The 14,761-nt window shown below is 39.1% G+C and overlaps 1 protein-coding gene across 6 annotated transcripts in view; it reads right to left on the reverse strand.

Moving 5' to 3' along the window:
* Positions 1 to 14,761, reverse strand: part of DIP2B (disco interacting protein 2 homolog B) — a 220,652-nt gene that overhangs the window by 40,553 nt on the left and 165,338 nt on the right. For all 6 annotated transcript variants that reach the window (XM_072797923.1, XM_072797922.1, XM_072797924.1 and 3 more), the window contains 10 exons: positions 14,082 to 14,205; positions 13,362 to 13,471; positions 11,429 to 11,531; positions 10,198 to 10,262; positions 7,826 to 7,919; positions 7,216 to 7,335; positions 5,909 to 6,023; positions 5,215 to 5,354; positions 4,215 to 4,351; positions 578 to 658 (listed from right to left, as the gene is read on the reverse strand). In XM_072797923.1, coding sequence (XP_072654024.1) covers positions 578 to 658; positions 4,215 to 4,351; positions 5,215 to 5,354; positions 5,909 to 6,023; positions 7,216 to 7,335; positions 7,826 to 7,919; positions 10,198 to 10,262; positions 11,429 to 11,531; positions 13,362 to 13,471; positions 14,082 to 14,205 — 1,089 coding nt within the window. The remainder of the gene's footprint in view (positions 1 to 577; positions 659 to 4,214; positions 4,352 to 5,214; positions 5,355 to 5,908; positions 6,024 to 7,215; positions 7,336 to 7,825; positions 7,920 to 10,197; positions 10,263 to 11,428; positions 11,532 to 13,361; positions 13,472 to 14,081; positions 14,206 to 14,761) is intronic.

Consider the following 14,761-nt stretch of genomic DNA (forward strand, 5'->3'; position numbering starts at 1 on the left):
TCTGTTATTGACAAAATATAACCCAAACTTCCCACAATGTCATGTAAAACCCTTCATTATCTGCCTCTCTACTACCTTCCTTGTTGGCTCATGAAGCTAGCTGTGAGCTCTCTGAGATATTTTTTTTTTTTTTTTATCTTAATGGTCTCTGTAAACCCAGGGCCTATAAATACCATTTGATGGAAAACAAACTGTTTTCATAGTGTAGTGCTGCTAATTTGTATGAAAATGCTTTGTACATTATTTATTATGGTTTCCCTTTGCTAGGGTAACTTTTTTCAGCACTCTTCTAGCTTACTGAAACATATAAATCAAATCAAAGAAATGTAGCAAGAATAAATGAAGAGTTTTTGAAAGTAAAAACATCTCAGTTTGAAGGAGTCAAATGAACTTGGGTAATGAAAGCAATAAATATTACCTCAGTTTATGACATTCTTACAAAAACAGCTCTAAATATAAAAGAGGCCCTGTAGCATTCTTGAACTAATCTGCATTTGTTCTGTTCAGTGACAGAAACTTTGCAAAGTACAAATATCTGTGTCGGATACACCCAAACCAACATGAATATATCACTTACCGGCCCTACAAACCCCAGCAATCCTGACCGGATGAAGGGCACATCCCCAACAGGAGAGCCTGCAGAGTTCACTGGAATCACCTAAAGACAGAGCAGTGAAAATCTTAGCTTTTTCTTAAAATAGGTATTTGACCTTTAGAAAAGCCTTAAAAAAAATCACAACAGTAATATATACTTGCTGAAAATTTAAAATTATTTAAAGAGTGACCACAGCATCCCCACCTCTTTAAGGGATAAACATTTACACTTTGCTGTTAATCTCTTGGACTCTTTTTAGACATATATATGGAACATTTTTTTTTTTAAGATTTCTATTTATTCATGAGAGAGAGAGAGAGAGAGAGAGAGGCAGAGACACAGGCAGAGGGAGAAGCAGGCTCCATGCAGGGAGCCCGACGTGGGACTTGATCCTGGGTCTCCAGGATCAGACCCTGGGCTGAAGGCGGCGCTAAACTGCTGAGCCACCGGGGCTGCCCTAGACATATATATGAACATACTAAGAATTTATGTTTGAAAAAGGAATCATATATACCGCTTTTTCAGTAACCTTTTTCCCATACTCGATATTTTTCACATAACCTATGTACTTTGGTCACCTTTATTTTTTTAAATTTTTTTTTTTAATTTATTTATGATAGGCACACAGTGAGAGAGAGAGAGGCAGAGACACAGGCAGAGGGAGAAGCAGGCTCCATGCACCGGAAGCCCGACGTGGGATTCGATCCCGGATCTCCAGGATCGCGCCCTGGGCCAAAGGCAGGCGCTAAACCGCTGCGCCACCCAGGGATCCCTTTGGTCACCTTTATAAATGCAGGTTGTTCCTCTAGCTCTCTTCATTCAATAGCTCTGTGATATATCATCACACGGGGGACAAGATAGCGTTGCCTTTGAAGTCAGACGTAAGTTCCATTTTTGGCTCTGGTACTTACTGGTAAGTTCCTGGACTTCTCAAAGCCTCAGTTTCTTTGACCATAAAATAGAGCTACCAATGCTTCTCACAGGTTTAGGGTAAAGATTAAGGGAATGTAAACAGACTTGCAGTGTTTGGCCCAGAGTCAGTCCTCAGGACACTATGAGAATTTAGTGCTATTACAGTGCAAGCAGTTTTTCTGACTAGGGAGGCCATCTAATTTTACTATTATAAATGTGCCTTGCTGAAGACTGCTGTACAGATTTCTGTGTATTTATACAAAAGGTATGAGCCTTTTCAAGTTTTTCTCACCAGTAGCTTATTTTTAAAGATACGCTTTATTTTTTCATCATTGCTAGGTCTTCTGTCCTATTGAAATGTTAACCAGGATTTAAATCGAAGAATCCAGTAAGAAAAATATTAGAGACTTTAATCTGCAAAACCAAGAGAAATAGTTCTCTTTTTTTGGCTAGGATTTTTATTCTACTTCACCGTCATTAAATTTATACTGAAAATTTCAGAATTTCTTCATCATTTATGGACCTAAGCAGTTTGATATTAAAATCTGAGAATTTTGGCTAGGCAGTTGCACTTGTAGGAAAGGCAAAGTCATAAAATATTATCAGTATCTTCAAACACTACTTGAGGATCTTGTTTATGATAAGGAAAATGCAATGACAAGAAATTCAGACATTGGAAACATATGTACTGCAAGCATTTAAAAAGAAGAGAAGTAGGGTAGATTTAAATTAGTAAAATGTATAGACACTCAGCACAGGCAATGAGCCACCTGTGAGAGCAAATCAGGAGCCTGGCAGTAAACCTATGCTTTAAGAATTTATCAATTTCTACTCCTATCAAGGTGAACTGGTCACAACTTTTGAAGGCAAGCCAAGAATGTAGTAGTAATGATGATGATGATAACGGACATTTAGTAATTTCTATTATGCCATTTTAGGTTGTAAACACAGATGATGGTCAGCTCAGGAGTTCTTAACCTTTTCTAGCCACCACACCATTCATATAGAGAACACTCTCCCATCAGTTACATCTGTTGCTACATCATTTTGTAATGATATGCACCAATAATGGTATGGTAGACAGACGTACCCTGTCATAGTGAGACTGAGAATCAACTGCAGAAAAAGGAGGCTCAAAGAATGAAAAACTAGCAGTGGTCATATAATAAGCATTGTCTAATACAATGGCCCGGAAAATGGAGGTTTTTGTTCTCTAAAAGCTACCTAGAGGCAGGTCAATCCCAATTATGAAATACAGACAATTCATTATACTTGTTCTGATTTCCAGGCTCACCAGGCAAACTTTCTTTTTCTTTTTCTTTTTTTTTTTTTTTTAACCAGGCAAACTTTCATTACAATTTGTCTTCACATGCAGAACTGTCTGCAGAAAAACAATGTGCTAGTTCCACTAGAATATGAGCTATTAGAGGAGCTGTTTGTTTTCCTGAGGTACCACAAGTATCTAGGATACTGGCAGACGCACAGAAGGTGCTCAGAAAGTACTTGTTGACTGAAAGACTGAATAATGGGAGCAATGTGCCCCAGTGACAGGACAGTTCTTCATTAGTAATCTAGTGCTCTGGGTGACATCAGTCTCTATAGGCTCAGATTAACTTGAATCTGCTCTGGAGAGATGGATCTGTTGTCAATGTACTCTTAAAATTTAATATTTGGGGGCAGCCCTGGTGGTGCAGCGGTTTAGCGCCACCTTCAGCCCAGGGTGTGATCCTGGAGACAGGGGATGGAGTCCCACGAGGGGCTCCCCACATGGAGCCTGCTTCTCCCTCTGCCTGTGTCTCTGCCCTCCCCCCATCTCTGTCGCTGTTGAATAAATGAATAAATAAAATCTTTAAAAAAAATGTAACATTTGGGCTTACAGAGCTCAAAGTATAGCATAATCACCAGAGTGAACTTTTGTGAGGCCTCTCACTCTTTTTTTTGAAATATTTATTTATTTATTTATTTATTTATTTATTTATTTATTTATTTATTACAGAGAGAGAGAGAGAGAGAGAGAGAGAGAGAGAGAGAGAGAGGCAGAGACACAGGAGGAGGGAGAAGCAGGCTCTATGCCGGGAGCCTGACGTGGGACTCCATCCGGGGACTCCAGGATCACGCCCTGGGCCAAAGGCAGGCACTAAACTGCTAAGCCACCCAGGGATCCCCTCTTACTCTTCATTTACTTAACAGATAAACAGTACTTCCTGCATGCTGGGACTGTTCTAAGCACTTTATAAATATCAGCTCATTTAGTCCACAACAATCCTGTAAGGTAGGTACTATGATTTCTCACATTTTAAAGGTAAGGAAATTAAGTCACAGAGAGGTTAAGGAACTCTCCCAAGGTCAGCTAGCAAGTGGCGGAGTTAGGATTTAAATTCAAGCAGCCTAGGGATCCCTGGGTGGCGCAGCGGTTTGGCGCCTGCCTTTGGCCCAGGGTGCGATCCTGGAGACCCGGGATCAAATCCCACATTGGGCTTCCGGTGCATGGAGCCTGCTTCTCCCTCTGCCTATGTCTCTGCCTCTCTCTCTTTCTCTCTCTGTGACTATCATAAATAAATAAATAAATAAATAAATAAATAAATAAATTAATTAATTCAAGCAGCCTAGCTCCAGAGTACACTCTCTCAGGGCTATTTCCCATTGGCCAGGGTATCTGACCTAGTGACACCCAGTAAGTTCCCCCCTAAACTTTAATATCATGTACCTCAAATGTATTTTTCGTCACACCAGCAAGTCCAAAGTACATCATGCCTCCTGTTCTAGAGCTGACACAGATTTCTCCAATTTCATCTGTTTTGCAGAGTTGGGGAGGTCCATCAGGTCTCACAATGCACATCATCCCTATTGTGCAAAAAATATAATTAAGGAACAGAGTTTCTGGAAAACCTCTGTAAAATAACAGCTTCATCCTCGTGAACCCAGGAAGTTTTTCATTTACTGAGTGGCATTAAGTAAAATACCAAACAGGAATGTCAGAAATAGACCTGATACTACACAGGTATATCTTAAATTTCCATCTTTTAGCCCTGATGATAAACAAATAGTTTTTAAAATTCAGCAATAAAACAGATGCAGACCAAAGCTTTCAAAGACAGTGACATATTTTTAAAAAAGATTTCATGTATTTATTTAAAGAGAGAAACTGTGCATGTGAGCAGGAGGAGAGGGAGAGAGAGAATCTCAAGCAGACTCCACGCTGAGTATGGAGTTGTACATGGGGCCCAATCTCATGACCCTGAGATCATGACTTGAGCTAAAATCAAGAATGGGACATTTAACCAACTGAGCCACTCAGGGGCTCCCAAAGACAGTAATATATTAAAAATGACTACAAAGTCCAAAGAAACAGATTAAATTAATTTACCCCAGGGAAGATCAAACTCAAACACTCAGGGAGGCAGTGTGCTCTAACTTTCTGCCAGCCCCAATGTCTTAGCAATTACAGTGAAAACCAGACAACTTTAGTGCAACTCAGTACTTAAGCTTTTCATATGAAAAACTGTAATCAAGTCATTCACAATTAATACAATATTGCTGGAAAGTAAATATCATTAGAATCACCAAACTATTACAGAGGCTTTGAGAAATTAAGTGACTAAGTACTAAATTTTGTATTACTGGGTGGGGATCTCATATTTTATCAGGCTCTACTACCTCTAATGAAAATTTTTATGAAAAACCAAAAGATGCTCTAGAGAACTCACCACCAGGCATTACATGGCCCACATCCTGCACTGTCAGTGCTGAATTTTTATCTTCAGTATTGACCCGTATTACCCCATAGCTCAATCCATTCATTGAGAGAATAGCTCTTCCTGGCAAAGGGGCCCCTGGAACTCCAGGCCTGAAAACAAAATAAGCTCATCAAATTTGGCAAATTAAATGGTATTAAGATAAAAGTACAAATATATAGGAAAGTCAATTTCCTCTGGCTACCATATATACACACCATATCCTCATTTTCTCTACCAAAAACATGTCAAATTAATCAGCTTCACATGCACAAAGCATGGTCATAGTCATTCAGGTGGAAAAAGTATATTTTAATCCAATATTAAGAATATATTGGCTTGGGTGTACTTTCCATTTGTAAGCTGTAATCAAGAACAGCCTATTTTAGCCTAAGATGCTAGCAAAAGAGTCTGAAGAGCAAAACGGCATAGAAGAACTTATTCACAATACGAGATGAGAATAATTAAATTTTCAGTCTACCAGTTACCCTTAGGGCAAGAGTGGGAAAAATAAATGAGATACTTCAAACTGCTTTACAAAGTCATCTTCACTTTTAGGCTAATGAAGGAGAAAATTAGGTAGCACCCCTCGTCATTGCCCGGTAAATACTGCACATGCGATCAAAGTTGTAACATACATCAAGAGCACAAACATTCTGAACAATACCTGCGGATTGCAACAGTCATGGCTTCGGCAGAAGTAGCACACGGACATATGGCCTCCGGTTTCAGTCCATGGCTTTGGAACAGACTCAAGAAGGCATCGCAGGATGACACAGACCCTAAGGGGTTGGAACAGATCAACTTGAAGGCTGAAATCATGATTTTCATTACTGCCAAAAACTGGTAAAGATTAGAGAGCTGACACATTTGCTTCTTCTGAGAACTCCCACCATACATCATTAATTCCCTAGGGATATTTTATTGTGCCTGTGAGATGGTGGGTGCATTTCAAGAACAAATAAATGCTCATCCAGCCCATGAAAGGTCACTGACACTATTCAAAGTCACCATGTGGAATAGGACTACTCCTACCAAACTGCCCCATCAATAACAGATGCACTGCAGCCAAGAGGTAGCCCGTTCGGAAGCAAGCAACTCTTTCGGAAGTAACTAGTTTAGCTCATAATGGTGCTAATATTCTCTTCTATGTGATATTCTCCAATTTGTTTCTTAAGGTCCACCTCACACCTGTGTTTATCCAGGATGACTACTATGCCATTGTGACTTCTGACAGAAATCCATTTATGGCAAAGAGCATGGTTTCTAATGCTTTACCTGATGCTACTCAGAGTGCTTGTGCTTGTAGGGAAAAGCAAGTCACATGGTAAGATCTCTAAAACTTTTCCCAAAGAACTCTGATGTGTTCATAAGGGGAATGTACATAAAGTTCAGACATGGTTCTATCAAGTCACCTTCTTATCACTCCTTGTAGTCACACAATAGAAAAAGGATATAAATGAGTGAGCAAGAAGAGGTGTTTTTGAAAGCTTATAGAAAATGTGGCACATTGGTTCAGTGGAATGTGACATGGCAGTGAGAAGGAAACGAAGCACAAACATGTGCTATATGATGGATGAATCCTGAAAACATGCTAAGTGAAAGAAGTCAGTCACCAAACACCACATCTAGTAGGACGGCATTTCTATGAAATGTCCAGGGTAGGTAAATCTGTAGAGACAGAAAAACCGATGAGTGGTTGCCCAGGTTGCCCTCTGTGTCCCAGGGGACACAGAGGGAGAAATGGGTAGTGACTACTCATGGATATGGGAACTCAGTTCATGGTGACAGTTGCAGAACTGCATATTCTGAAACCACTGAACCACTTTAAATGGGTGAGTTTTATGGTATGTGACTTACATTTCAATGCAGATGTTAAAAAAATAAACCTAAAAATGCTTACAAAAAGGGGGCAAAAACCTTAACCTACCAAAGAAAAGGATATTCCTAGACCCACACTCTAGAAATACTCACAGGGATTAGCTCCATCAGTTACAATTAACATTCGGAGGGAACTCAGGCTCACATCTCTTTGGTCTCGATGTGCCATCATAGCCCAATGCAAGTCTCGACATTTTACTAAAGCTACCTTGGCTATAAATTCAAAAGGGATAAAGTTAATACACACGCACATCCTACAATTGGTATGTATTTAATATACTATAACAAAAACATTTTTGTTTATTTTAGGGATCATGATGCTCACTTAGAGAAAATAAAAAAGGCTTCAAAGACTTTGTGCCAGGTGCTCTGAAGCACTAAACAACTGACAGGACACACAATTATTTTGCTTACTGTGACCTGAGGGCAGGCCACATAATTCAGCTAAGGAAGCTATGAACACTGAGCATCCAATAAATCTAATTCAGGGCTCAGATTCAGGCAAATTCATCTCAATTCTTAAGAAAGGATGTCAAGTGACAGCACAGACAACATACCTAATTTTATAGTGACTGAACTCTAAAACCTGTCAAGCCACCAAGGCATAGAATTATGTCTCTGGACGAGCAATGCAATTTGAAAACCCCTGAAATCTTAGTTCAAACAGTCACATAATTAAAGCTTAGATGCTATGTAAAACTACCTTTGTGGGCATGTACTCTTTGGACCCAAGAGAGAGGGCAAGTCTTCATAACTGAGTAGGGTACGCTTATTGTATGCATCTTATTCATTACATTCTGAAAAGCAAAGAAAGATAAAAAGTAAATATCAATACATACTTACCATTTTAAAACTGAACTGATATTTTACTAATGATTTTAATCATGCAAGCAATTCATACTCTTTGAAAAAAATCTGAAATGTTACCTCTAAGGTTAAAGCCTCCTTTGCTACCTACCCTCAAACTTGGTTCCCTCCTCTCCTCTTCAGAGATAATCGGTTAGGAATCTAGCATGTATCCTCCCAGTCCTTTTTCTATATATTTATATATACATTTGTCCCCATAGAAGGATAAATGTATTTTTAACATAAAAGGGGCATTGCTTTTTTTCACTTAAATTGTCTTAGAGCTAAATCTATGCATATCAGTATAAGAGATATGCAGAATTCTTTTTGAACTGCTGTATAATACTCCATGGTATGTCTATATCACAATTTATTGATATCTTTTTTGCTATTATTATTTTTAATTTTTTATTTTTATTTATTTATTATTTTTTTAAATTTATTTATGATAGTCACACAGAGCGAGAGTGAGAGAGGCAGAGACACAGACAGAGGGAGAGGGAGAAGCGGGCTCCATGCACCGGGAGCCCCATGTGGGATTCGATCTCGGGTCTCCAGGATCGCGCCCTGGGCCAAAGGCGGGCGCCAAACCGCTGCGCCACCCAGGGATCCCTCTTTTTTGCTATTATAAACAATGTCTCAAGGGGCATGTTTATACTCACTTCCCTGCACACCTGTCCAAGTGTTTGTCTACAGAAGATACAGAATGGTAGTACTGCAGGTCATAGGATATATACTTTTAAATTCACCAGATACTACCAAACTACCCTCTAATCTGCTAGGCGCTTTCATCATAAGCATGCTCACCACACACCACAAAGAAGTGGGTATTACAAAGCAAGAAATCAGTTTCCCTGATTCTTATAGGAGGTCCCTTAGACTTATTGGGAAGATCAAACTCAAACACTCAGGGAGGCAGTGTAGATAAAGCTTAGTGAGCTTTAGGGGTAGATAAAGCTTAGTGAGCTGAGGGGGGTCATGCAATTTGGTGCCTCTTGCCCCCTAAACCAAACATACCTAGGACTCCCTGCCCCCAAAGAGATCCAACCCACAGAATAACTAAGTCTTGGTATTTAGACTGGCCATTTTAGTCATCACCTAAGTGGCCCCCCAAAACAAGATACCAGTGTAAACCTCTTTTACCTCCCTCTTCCAAATTTCTAGCTATGGTGACAAATTTTTGGATTTTAAGGACAAAATGGTGTTAATACTAATTCCTTATACACGTCACCATATTGCTCTTTGTATCATAAAGAGAAAATTCCCTCTAACGCTTCGAAACGGTATTTTAACTTCTGATTTAAAAAAACAAAATGAGAAAGGCTTCAAAAATCAGCTAGGAAGTATGCACTCAAGGAATAGGCTCTTACTACTCTGAGGTGTCCTGGGTGAAAAGGGATCCTCTTCCCCTTCCCTTAGGCTTCCTTTTCTACTCTTTCTCGGATTCCTACAACGTGCAGGGAGGGTAGACGAGATGTTCTTTCAAAGGTCCTTTGCAACTCTCAGATCCTTTATCTCTCAGTCTGCTATATATGGTAGCTTTTCCCGCTTAAATGTCCAAAGTATCTCTATATGGCTAAAAAAAATCACCTATTTCTCAAAGTCCAACTCAACTGTCACTCTTCTGTAAAAATGGCGTGATGCCAGAGATGGGAGGAACTCACTTTTCCCTAACTCCCACAGCACGTTACCTGTTCTATTATGGAAGTAGCCCCATCTACCTTATTACTCTATTCTTTAATCATCGCATGGAGTCATTCAATGCATTTTGCCCAATGGAAAGGTTAGATGTCGTTAAGCACAGTTGCCAAATTCTAAATACATTTATGTAATCCTTTCTTTCTTTCTTTCTTGTAATCTTTTGAGGCAAATCTCAAACATACTTTTGTTAATCATAAATAAATAGATAGTCATTTATAGAAAAGTGGTACTATGATGGCTTTGAGCCATCATAGCAGATGTTCTAAAAAATTTTGATCCTAAGTTCTCCCACAAACTGTTATGTGAAGGGTATGCCCAACCACACACTGAAAAAGAAAAAACTGAATTCCATTCTCCTTAAAAAAAGATTGCCATTTGTATTACAAAATTCTTTTGGATAGTATTATTGATCTTTCCGGGGCTTAAATTTCAAACACACACTGGGAGATGCTCTGGTTACACAGCATGTGTACTGACGTGGATGAGCAGCACAATTTACACCAAAGGCCATAATTCTGAGGAGCTTACCGCAAACATGCCATGCCACAGCCCGGCATCCTTCTTAAAGTCTAAAACATTTACTACTGTCTCCCCTAAGGTTAAAAAAACAAAAGGAAATCAGCTTTAGTATTAAGCAGCAAAACTGTCTCACTTGTCTCTATTAAACAACGGATTTGATACTTTTGAAGAAATCATCAGTCATCTTTTGATTACTTGAGGGTCCCCTCAACCTGGCTAGGGGATTAATCAGAGGAATAAGGTCACAGAAGTGTTAATGAGTCTGAAATTCCTGATGATATAGGGACTGCCTCCCAAGAGATAATATTTTTTTCCTAATTATATAAGGAACACATGATTATTTTAGAAACTTTGCAAGTTTCACAAACACATGTAAAAAATTATACTTCCTAGAGAAAATTAAAAACTTGGTGTGTATGTATGTATCTATATATCTATATATTACATCTACACACACATAAGCATACTTACATCTAGATGGATGCCAACCATAACAAAAATGGCATATAGATATCTACCATAATAAAACTGGCACACTGCTCTGTATCTCATTTGTTTCCACTTAAAGATATATTGTAACAATTTCCCTATATGGTTAATATTCAAGAACAGGAGTCTTATTGTCTCAGGGTAAAACCCACTACTTGAGCACATTATAATTCAATCAATCCCTATTTTCTGGCATTTTGATTGCTTCCATTATATATAAACATTTTACCAGACAAGAATACTGCTCTTTAATGAACATATATTAACTTGTTTCATTTTATGAAAGGAAAATAAAAAATTTAGTATTGTAATCTAAAGCAAACAGTCATTACACTATATCAACATATCTAAAGTTTAACAATACAGAATATATTTTTTGTTTTAATTTGTGTTTTTTGGTAGCTGGATTTCTTTGACTCTAACTCCAAACATACAGCTGGTGTCAGTTCTATATACATAGGAAGATGGAGATATATAACATTCTGCACCTAATAAACACATGGTTTTAATTTGTTTTCTATTTCTGCACTCTAGAAATCATGCTTTACATATTTGGTTTGCCCAGATTTTTAGTTCCTTTAAATTACAGCATTTTTGTGAAAAAGAAGAAAGCAAAAGCAAGCCAAGAATGTGTCTTAGAGCATTTCACTCTGAATTTGGTCATTAACTGGAATCCAATCGTTGAGCACTCTGCTCACGGTCACATATATCTGAGACTCACAATGAGGGCAGTCACGGGATAAAGTCTGACCTTCAGAATAATTGCAGGCCTGGGACAGAGCTTGGCAGTGAGACAACATTGCAAGGCGGGACACTGTAACTCCCATCACACTGCCTTCTTTGCTTGTTTTATACTAGGAAAAAAATACAAAAAACAATAGCATAAGAAAACACAATAAAATGGATTATTTCAAATGACAAACTAGAATTCAAAAATCAAATCCAGATAAGCCATGATAATGGGCTGAATTTAATATGTTTCATACGAATATCTGAGGCTATGTATGGGGCCCCAAACTCTAATCACGCAAAGATAGCATTGAGGAATGACAAAGCTTGATTAAAGTATGTGTGAAAAATTCTTAAAAGTTTAATTAGTCATCAGTGTAAAGTGGCTGCTACGGAAGCTAAACAAACAAGTGCCTGGAACGTCATGAATAGAAGCATCATATCAGACACACAGCAAGCAGGGCCCTGCAGAGGTAAAGGTGGTAAGATGTAGTTCCTGTATGTGAGAGGCTCCCATGTTGGGAGCGGGAGACCAGAAATGGCCTATTCATTCCTACAAATCAATCAACTCTCACTTTTTTTTTACCTCAATATTCTATCCAAGCTGCTTTTACCATGACAACAACTTTTGATTGTTTTTTTTTTAATTTTATTTATTTATTCATGAGAGACACAGAGAGAGGCAGAGACACAGGCAGAGGGAGAAGCAGGCTCCATGCAGGGAGTCCCACGTGGGACTCGATCCCAGGACTCCGGGATCACGCCCAGAGCCAAAGGCAGAGGCCCAACTGCTGAGCCACCCAGGGATCCCCTCTCTTCCATCTTTCAAAGCAACCCTCCTCGCATCCAACATGAACATGTCACCTCTCAAAGCTACTGCCCACTCTCTTCCCTCTTCTAGCTAGTTATCACTGCAGGGCTCAGGGCTGGGTGGATTTTTTTCCCCTCAAACTTTTCTTTTTCAATTTATTGATTTATCATTCATTTGGCAAACAGTCTGCATTTAGGGTTAGGGTTAGTAAATGTCTCACGTAGGATGCAGAGTCAGGAAGGGCACAGCTTTTAGAGTGAGACAGATGGGAGTGTAAGACCCAGCTCTGTCATTTTTAAGTCATGTGGCCTTGGGTTGGTTACCTGAGTTCATCTAAGTCTTAGTCTCCTCACCTCTAAGGCAGGTTTAATAACAGCTCCAGGGGCACCTGGGTGGCTCAGTGGTTGAGCATCTGCCTTTGGCTCAGGTCATGATCCCAGAGTCCTGGGATCAAGTCCCACAACAGGCTCCCCGAGAGGTGCCTGCTTCTCCCTCTGCCTGTGTCTCTGCCTCTCTCTGTGTCTCTGATGAATAAATAAATAATATCTTAAAACAACAACAACAAAACAGCCCCAACCAACCTCGCAGGTGGTACTTGTGGGGACCCACTGAAATAATGCATTTGAAACAGCTCTCAGCCTGGTGCCCGCTACGCAGGAGGGCTTAATCCCTCAAACTGAATGTCATGGATTCCTCAAGGTCCTACACTGACCTTCAACACCAAACCCTCTAGCCATTTTTTTCCTCTATGCTCTTTATCTTTCATCTGTTAACTCTGTTCTTTTCAAGCACCACTATATCCTTACCTTGTTTCTCCATTCTTTGCTTCCCACTCCTCTGCCGCCCCCAACACAGCAGAGGAGTATCTCTGTCAGTATACCATTTCTTAAACACTTCATTTCTAGGTCTTGTATAACTTTCTTACATGACAGGGTCAATTTATTTTCTGGCTCTCTCTTGAATGTGTATTTATGTTAAAAACAATTAGAAGAGAGGTCAAGCATTTTACTAAGCCAAAAGATGGAACTCTAACAAACCAGGAGGCTTTTCTACATTAAAACTGCAAAAGCTTAGTTTTAAATTTCATAAGATAGCAACTGAAGCCATGGGAAGCCAGAATGTATGTTCTAGTCTCAGGACTTACCTCAATGTATGCTGGTTCTGTACCAGCAGGTGAGATGTGGGGCTGCCAGTCTTTAGGTGGCTTTGAAAGGTACTTGGAATCTGTTACAACCCATTTGAGCCGAGGCCAACCTAAATCAAACGCAAAATAAAAACTGAATTGCCTACGCCATAAGGGAAGGAGTTCACGTTGAATTGGTTTTTTTAAATATCAAGAGACCAAATTAAGGTCATTTTTAAATCAGTAAAATACTAGATTTTTTATTAGTTTTTAGTGATAAATCACCAATTAATTATACTTTCTTTCAAAAGTACAATCATTCCACATGCTAATGCCAGGCCTCGACATTACCTCAACAATTGGGAGGTCCATTTGGCAGTGGAAGTCCACTGAGGTTAGTAGTCTGGCCTCTGTCTCTACGTGTAGCATTTAGTTTTAGTGAAGAGAGTGGTAGCTTTTTACAATCATCAGCATAAAAGTTAAGGGTGTGGGCTGTGGAATCAGATTTGGGTTCAAATCACTGCTCTGCCATTTATTAAGCTTTGACTTTGGGCAAGTTACTTAACCTGTGTCTCAGTTCCCTCACCTGTAAAATGGGGATAGTAACAGTACCTACTTCATAAAAATGTGAAACCTAATAAGAAAATATATGTTAAGTACTTAGCTATATTAAATTAAAACACGAATTAGAGTACTAAGCTTTAACTTTTAACTGATAATTCAAGTATAAATATTACTAACCCTTAAACTGTACAATTTCTCCATTCTGAGTTTTTGGCAGCCCCTTTAGACAAACTTCACTGGTAAGAGCTAAGGCAATACCACAGCTTCCTAGCAAGAAGCCAATCTGCTGCCCTCCAGCATCCTGTGGAGAGAAGATAATGAGCACAGGAGGGGAGTGAACGTGAGCACACCCATGCCCCAAACCTAACACTCAGCAATGCTCTGGCACTTGTGTGATAACATTCATGGAACCCCACTGACACCTGGCAATTGTCAAAATCCAATGACAATATGTTCTTCCAAATAATTTCTACAATACAATGACTTCCTGAGTACAAATCAAATATTTTATTAATCTGACATTACTAGTGATGAATTCTACCAACCAATGGGACCATTTCATTCAAAAGTCAGCAATGTTCCTCTTTTAAACTAATTTCAGGCCAGTGAAATAGATGGGATGTGAACATGGTTAAGCGGTCTTAACCTAGCTACATCTCCAAATTCAAAAGCAAAGCAATCCAAGTCAGAATAAAATCATGCCAATGGACACCAAGTGTCCAAATTTATAATGAAAGTGAATGAATGGTTCTACCCAAATCCATATGTTCATTATTCTATTTTAAAGGAGGTAACATTTAAGCCTTATGACAACACAGAGAAAACAACAAAAGATATAAAGTATTTCCACTAAAACA

This window comes from Canis lupus, chromosome 25, assembly GCF_048164855.1.
Source record: "Canis lupus baileyi chromosome 25, mCanLup2.hap1, whole genome shotgun sequence".
NCBI lineage: Eukaryota > Metazoa > Chordata > Mammalia > Carnivora > Canidae > Canis > Canis lupus.